At 38.2% G+C, this 7424-nt stretch overlaps 4 protein-coding genes across 5 annotated transcripts in view; 2 read left to right on the forward strand and 2 right to left on the reverse strand.

Annotated features, from left to right (window-relative positions):
• On the forward strand, positions 56 to 2468 carry LOC104761622 (inactive beta-amylase 4, chloroplastic-like). 2 transcript variants are annotated; one of them, XM_010484737.2, is made up of 8 exons: positions 56 to 346; positions 643 to 863; positions 944 to 1021; positions 1102 to 1261; positions 1391 to 1644; positions 1747 to 1816; positions 2055 to 2123; positions 2213 to 2468. In XM_010484737.2, exons 1-8 carry the CDS (start codon positions 71 to 73, stop codon positions 2363 to 2365), a joined length of 1281 nt encoding a protein of 426 aa, XP_010483039.1. In that variant the 5' UTR covers positions 56 to 70; the 3' UTR covers positions 2366 to 2468. The 2 variants fall into 2 exon arrangements, with proteins under 2 accessions (XP_010483039.1, XP_010483040.1); XM_010484738.1 differs by having other exon boundaries at positions 182 to 368.
• LOC104761623 (protein TIC 20-v, chloroplastic-like) lies at positions 2518 to 3323 on the reverse strand. The gene has a single exon (XM_010484739.2). The coding sequence runs from the start codon at positions 3256 to 3258 to the stop codon at positions 2629 to 2631; it is 630 nt and encodes a 209-aa protein (XP_010483041.1). The 5' UTR covers positions 3259 to 3323; the 3' UTR covers positions 2518 to 2628.
• Positions 3770 to 5585, forward strand: LOC104761624 (putative pectate lyase 21). Its single transcript, XM_010484741.2, has 3 exons — positions 3770 to 4575; positions 4674 to 4812; positions 5153 to 5585. The coding sequence occupies exons 1-3, from the start codon at positions 3770 to 3772 to the stop codon at positions 5375 to 5377; spliced, it is 1170 nt and encodes a 389-aa protein (XP_010483043.1). The 3' UTR covers positions 5378 to 5585.
• LOC104763479 (fasciclin-like arabinogalactan protein 1) overlaps positions 5667 to 7424 on the reverse strand; it is a 3834-nt gene continuing 2076 nt past the window's right edge. The window contains exons 2-3 of the mRNA XM_010486843.2: positions 7357 to 7419; positions 5667 to 6583 (exon numbers count right to left, since the gene is read on the reverse strand). Coding sequence (XP_010485145.1) covers positions 5951 to 6583; positions 7357 to 7419 — 696 coding nt within the window. The 3' untranslated portion in view covers positions 5667 to 5950. The remainder of the gene's footprint in view (positions 6584 to 7356; positions 7420 to 7424) is intronic.

Raw genomic sequence — 7424 nt, forward strand, 5'->3', positions numbered from 1 at the left:
CAGAACGATACGAGTGTAGTTTCTTCTTTTGGTTCCTTATTTATTATTTCATTCTCTTGACAATCAGGTTATGAAGTTTTCTATCTGTTTTTGTTTCAGGCTCAAGGCTTTAACTGTTTCTCTCAAGGCACTCAAGTTAGCTGGTGTTCATGGAATCGCAGTGGAGGTTTGGTGGGGGATCGTAGAGCGTTTCTGTCCTCTTGAGTTCAAATGGTCACTGTATGAAGAGCTCTTTAGGCTGATTTCTGAGGCAGGGTTGAAGTTACATGTTGCTCTTTGTTTTCATTCAAATATGCACTTGTTTGGTGGGAAAGGAGGCATCAGTCTTCCACTCTGGATCCGAGAGGTTTGTATTGTTAGAATTAAAGGTATTTAGTTATTTGTCTGCTGTAAACATAGCAAAGGTTGTCAGATTCGGATTTCGCATCTTACTTTGAATATTCCTGAGGTTGAGAACTGATAGCTGTCTTTTTTTTTTTATGGTGAAAGTTATGGAGAATCTAGATTTCTGTTGCATAATCATGAATGCTTCCTTGATTACATTGTCGCTGGGAATGCTTTCCGTTGATAAGAATGTGTACATCGGCTTGTTGCATTAGTAATATAGTTTCACTCAGCAGCTTTTCCTCTGATAATTTCCAGATTGGAGACGTCAATAAGGATATATACTATCGAGATAAAAATGGATTTTCCAACAATGACTATCTCACACTTGGAGTCGATCAACTTCCTTTGTTCGGTGGCCGTACTGCTGTCCAATGCTATGAGGACTTCATGCTCAGTTTTTCTACAAAATTTGAAGCGTATATTGGGAATGTGATTGAAGAAATAAGTGTAGGTCTTGGTCCATCGGGAGAGCTTAGGTACTTCTTATTTTCCGTGGACTACCTTACATAAGCCACAACATCTATAATATACGTTTCTTACATGGAATCTCTGGCAGATATCCTGCACATCCTTCTGGAGATGGGAGGTGGAAATTCCCTGGAATTGGTGAATTCCAGTGTCATGACAAGTACATGTGAGTGACTCTTTATTCAAAAAAATTGTTTGCCTGTGCGAAATACACTTACAGATTGCGAACTATACTACTTGGTTTAGGATGGAAGATTTGATGGCAGTGGCATCCCAAGAAGGCAAACCTCAATGGGGAGGCAGAGATCCTCCAGATACTGGCTGCTATAACAGCTTTCCCTCTGGTGTTCCCTTTTTTGAGGAGGGCAATGATAGCTTTCTCTCTGACTATGGTCGTTTCTTTCTAGTATGTTCTCATATCATATTTTGGCAATTCTGTTATCATATCCGCATTATTATGATCTTGAGTAGTGTTCAGCAAAAGTGGCTAGTAGGTTGGATTATAAATAACAGTTGAACTGTTTTTCATTTATAGGAATGGTACAGTGGGAAGTTAATTTGTCATGCTGATGCTATTCTTGCAAAGGCAGCCGATGTTTTGCGGAGACGTCAGGAAGAAGAGAAAAGCTCTGTAATGCTGGTTGCAAAAATTGGTGGAATCTATTGGTGGTACAAGACATCTTCACATCCTGCTGAACTAACTGCAGGTTATTACAATACTGCCCTCAGGGATGGTTATGACCCTGTAGCTTCTGTCTTGTCTCGCCATGGTGCTGCTCTGCATATCCCGTAAGAGCCTTCTTCTTAAGTTTTCTTTTACTAATCACATAATTTATCGAAGCTGCATGGTTCTGTGTTACTGACGAGATGAATCTCTCATACCTTTTCCAGCTGTTTAGATATGGCAGACAGTGAAACACCTGAGAAATATCTTTGCAGCCCTGAAGGATTGCGTAGACAGGTACTTTCTTTGGTTAACTTTTGAACTAGAATTCAATTATGTATGTTGAATTGTTCATGTGAAGATTTATGTATGTTGCTTGTAGTTAGACCGTTCAATGTTGTAGCACTATTTACTTTCCATTGATACACACTCCAAACTGGTCTAGTTTCTCTGTTCTATCTGTGCTGCGATATTAGCTTCTCTTCATTGAGACAACCAACATGGACAGATCAACATTGTCACTTTTTTCTGCTAGATATACGATGTTTCGAAGAAGTGGACACTACATGTGACTGGCAGAAACACAAGCGAAAGATTTGATAAGGTGAGAGATTTGCACATTCTGTAGTCCTTATACGATGAGGTCAAAGTGTTGATTATTAACCGTTTATATTTGAATGAATTCTGCTACAGATGGGACTAAGGCAAATACGAGAGAACTGTGTGCAACCGAATGGGGACACTCTAAGATCCTTTACATTTTGCAGAATGAATGAGAAGATCTTTAGGGTCGAGAACTGGAACAACTTTGTCCCTTTCATTAGACAGATGAGTGCAGATATGTAAAAACAGTCACCACTGTTGTGTTACAGAATTGATCTTTCCTCACCATATTGCTTTTTCAGATATGTGATGAGGAGAACTAATCAAATCAGGAATTGTTATATGATATCTCTCTATTTTTCATTTGTCAACTTTCTTGTAGGAACCTTTTTCGATGGATCAAAAAGTTACATTGTATGTTTTGATTATCAGAAACAGATCCAATACAGAGAAAGTTACAATCACAGCATATGTGTTACATACAAAACATATCATTTGTTCTTGCATCAAAGGACTTGCCTATCAGCAGCCTCAGCAACAAGGGGCAACCTGGGGGTGAGACCAAACAAGCAAGCAGAGAATCCATAGATCAAAGAGACAAGCAAGAAGAGGAAGACAGTGCTGTCCAAACTCATCACCACATCTAAACCAAGCCCATCTTTAGGATTGAAGCTCCTCTCAAGCAAATCCGGGAAAATCAACAGCACATCAAGCACAATCGCCTGCATCGTGTTGAACCTAACGTACCTGCTGAAGTTAGGGTTCCTCACGACGACGAAGTAGAGAGTGATGAAGACAAGAAACCCATTGAAAGGGAAGCTCTTGAAAGCCCTGATGGCAGGAAACAAAGGTTGAATGAGAATCTGGAAAGGTTGGTACTGTGTGATAATGAATTTACCGTATTGAATCCCATCGAAGAATGGGTAGAAGTAACAGACGGCTGAGATTATCCGATCTGATGCGTCGACGGAATCATCACCCTTGGATTGGAGTACGAGTGTGGCGGCTCTGTCCCTGGAAAGTCTAGATTTTGGGAATTGGGTATTAGGGTTTAGAGGGAGTAAAGAACGACGACCGGTTAGGGTTAGAGTTCCGGTGAGAGATGGCAATGGAGCAAAAAGCTGAGATATTGCCATTTTGCTCTGTTTCTGTTTCACTTCACACAAAACAGGAAGAGAGCTAAACACAACAGGATGAGAGGATAAAATAAACTAAACTTCACGCTGTTTATATGTTGTGGCTTTAAAATGTGTGCCGTCTTCTTACCATTTTAACGGACGAAACAAACGCACGATGAGGCAGCCATGTGTGCTGTTTGAGGACACAAAGTATAAACTACATGACATGTTAACGATTCTTTTCAAACGGCACGTAGTTAGTATAAATGAGGTAAACAATTTAATAGCCTCAGTTATTGTTATAGTTTTTGTTTTATAAAAATCAAATCCACCGGTATAAAACGGCGTAATGTCTTCGTAATGTATTGGACCCAATCCCTTCAATTTTCACCTAATTTAACTTACCTCCGTATTTATTTTGTAGCGCACTTAATTTTCTCTTGCATATATATTTGAACAAATTATACAACATAACGTTGTTCATAGTGAAATTGTTAGTAATTTCTAACCTCTTTTGTAACACAATAAAATGTCAATTGTATTAACAATTTTCTTGTTTTTCTTAAACGTTTCTTATGCGTTTGCGTTTGCGGTTCCTAAACCGCCAATCGTAAGGCAACTATCAACATCAGTGCCGTCAAATTCAACAGAGTCTTCTTGCTCATCAGCAAATGGAAACGTAATCGACGAGTGCTGGAGATGCGACGAGAAGTGGAAGGACAACCGCAGAAACCTCGCGGATTGCGCGGTTGGATTCGGACGCGATGCGATAGGCGGTAGAGCTGGCGAGTACTACACGGTAACTGATTCAGGAGACGACAATCCTCTAAACCCATCTCCAGGTACGCTACGGTACGGTGCAACACAAGATCAACCTCTATGGATTATTTTTGATCGAGACATGGTAATTAAACTAAAACAAGATCTCCAAGTAGCATCGTATAAAACCATTGACGGTAGAGGAAACAACGTGCAAATAGGTTACGGGCCGTGTTTAACTTTATATAAAGTTAGTAATATAATTATAAACAATCTTTATATACACGATTGTGTACCTACTAAACGGTCGTTGGGAGGATACTCGGATGGAGATGGGATCTCGATATTCGAGTCTCGGGATATTTGGATTGATCATTGTACGTTAGAGAGATGTTACGATGGGCTTATTGATGCGGTGAATGGATCCACGGATATAACGATTTCGAATAATTACATGTTGAATCATAATGAAGTCATGCTTTTGGGTCATAGTGATGAGTTTTCCGGTGATCAGGATATGCGAGTTACGATCGCCTTTAACTATTTTGGTGAAGGACTTGTTCAGAGAATGCCGAGGTAACTAGTACAATCTGATCAAATTTATAAGTTAAAAGTACTAATGTATAGTATAGAAGTACTAATTGTAAAATTTAATGGAGCTATAATGTGTGTAGGTGTAGGCATGGATATTTTCACATAGTGAATAACATTTATAGGGAGTGGAAGATGTATGCTATTGGTGGAAGTGCTAATCCAACCATCTTTAGCCAGGGAAATGTTTTCATAGCTTCAGATAATCAGTTCACCAAGGAGGTACGTCCACGTTCGTGACATGTGCTCCACAAAACTACAGAGCGTTTTTAACATAACAATTTGTATAATTTACCTTAATCTTGTTTCACAATTGATATTACAACTTGCTATGGTTTGATGTGTTTTATTACAAATTATAAGAAATATGAAGATGAAAAGAACATGAAATTATATAAGACTTTTGTGATCAATACCGAACTAAAATTTAGACCGAACTCATAACTTGATCCTAAATTAATTTGATTTTTATGTGTTATTTTTTGCTTTTTCGTATGGATTAGCTCTAACCAAAATGTTTACTCCATATACGTCTAAAACTCACATGTCCTCTTATACACAGATTACAAAGCGAGAGAGTGTAAATGGAGACGATGAATGGATGGAATGGAATTGGAAATCAGAAGGAGATGAAATGGTTAACGGCGCTTTCTTTACACCGTCGGGGAATGAGGATTCTCCTAGCTATGCGAAAATGTCGAGTATGGTAGCTCGACCAGCTTCACTTCTCAAGGCCATACATCCATCAGTAGGTGTTCTTAGTTGCGTAACTGACCAACCTTGTTAAAACAGAAACATAAGGTTGTGACCAAATCTAGTATTGTCCCTTCTTCTTTATTTTTTATCTTCTTGTTGTGGTTATTGTTATATAGCTCATAGGATTTGTATTGAATTCGATTGTCAATTTTTTTACCAATCATACAAAAGTTGGTAAATGTGCGTGTATTAAGTGTTAACATTATCTACAAATATTGGATAGGCTATTTTCCAGTGTTACAAGATCTAATGTTCTCAATGGAGCAAAGCAAAACACAAGTTGCAGACATATATATAGGAGGGAATGTGACACATCCAAATTAGACCTCCAAGAGGAGAGTATCATTATAGAAGATAAAGAGTATTAAGTTTTCCCCAACACCCATTCGTTACATCATAAACTAAACAAACACGTGAAACAAGAACACATAAAATATATTAACTACCGACTAAAATTAATTCGACAACCAAATTTTAAAATTAAAAAAAAAAGGAGAAAAAAAAAACTCAATAATTGGGGGGAAATAAATAATCCTCATTTACTTTCCCCCAAAAGCCATAAATAAAGATTCACAAAAGAACATAGAAGAAACAAGAAGTGGAACTATAGAAGCCAAGAAGAAGCAAACAAGCAGAGCAAGCTCACCACCAAACCAGCCTTAGCTCCTCCGATGATCCTAACCGCACCAGCATCATCAGCAGTCGCATCATCAGCCTCTCCATCAGGCCCTTCCGCAGGCGAATCCGAGTCACCAAAAGCCGACTCATCAGGCGACGGAGCAGCCTTCTTCTTCTTCCCTTTCCCTTTACCTTTAGCTGATTTTGGAGAATCCGCAACATCTCCGTCCTCTGGTGCCGGTGCAGGAGCCGGAGCTTCAACAGCCGAAGCCTTAAAAAGCTCTTTAGGCAACAAAACCTTATCCGTGGCATAAATAGCCAAAGGCTGCTCGTCGATGAGAGTATCAACGATCTTGACAGTGTTGATCCTTGTCTTGAGCGTAACTTTCTCTCCATCGTTCTGTACAGTAAGCTCGAACTTGTTAGCTCCATCTGTGGCAAGTGTGTTCATCGGACCGTTGTTGGATTTGAGCATCGCCATTGAGTAATATGTCGGGACGGCTAGGAAATCGAGGAACGCTTCTTTCTTTGGAGCTGTCAAGTTCTTGTATTTGGGCAAGAAACCTTTCATTGCGTCATCTCCTGGACAGAACACTGTCATTCCTCCTTCTAAACTCTCCTGTTACAACAATGAACACAAATCCAAAACGCATTATATTTTTCTACCTGATGCATTATGTCAGATATATCTTCGGATCTTGAAGTTGACTTAATTTAGATAGTGGAGTTGAAACTTTAGTAGCTACTCAATTATAATGGCTAGTGAGTTAGTTAGTAGGGCAAATTATTGCTACTTTTCATATTTGAAAAGATGAACCATTGAAAGAAAATATATACTATGGGCTATAGAATTAGGTTTCATAATTTGAAATGAATTGGAAAAGTAACCAAATAATGTTCCGATAATTGAGGTAATCAAGACTATGACTATATTATTATTTGCTCATTATTAGTTTACAATTAACCAAACAGTTCAAACACCTTTTGACTTTTTTTTTTTTTGTTTTGTTTCAAAACCAATATTGCTATTGGACTACAAGCCAACAGAACAATCACATGCATCTCTGTTTAGTTCCTGTTTCATTACTCACTAATCAGGGGTTAGTCTTATTGTTTAGTAATAATTTTTACATTTTATAAAGCCACATGCATCTATTAATTGATTACTTAAATTTAGAATCCGTCAACAGAAAAATTACAGCATTAGAATTAGTAATTACTGTCACTATTTTTCCAATTGGTTAAGTTACTAACATCATGGTTTAATTAGTTTCTACATTTATATAGCGACATGCAGCTGTTTAATGATCAATAAAACAGACAATTACCTAATTATTGGAATTAATTACGTGTAATTAGTAAGTAATTAATGACGGGTTTAAGTAAAAGTACCTGATAGGTTTTTGAAGCTGCAGGGTTAGTGAGAAGAGTCTCAGCAAACACTTTACAGCCGTGAGCCG

The sequence above is a fragment of the Camelina sativa genome, chromosome 18, assembly GCF_000633955.1.
Source record: "Camelina sativa cultivar DH55 chromosome 18, Cs, whole genome shotgun sequence".
Taxonomy (NCBI): Eukaryota; Viridiplantae; Streptophyta; class Magnoliopsida; order Brassicales; family Brassicaceae; genus Camelina; species Camelina sativa.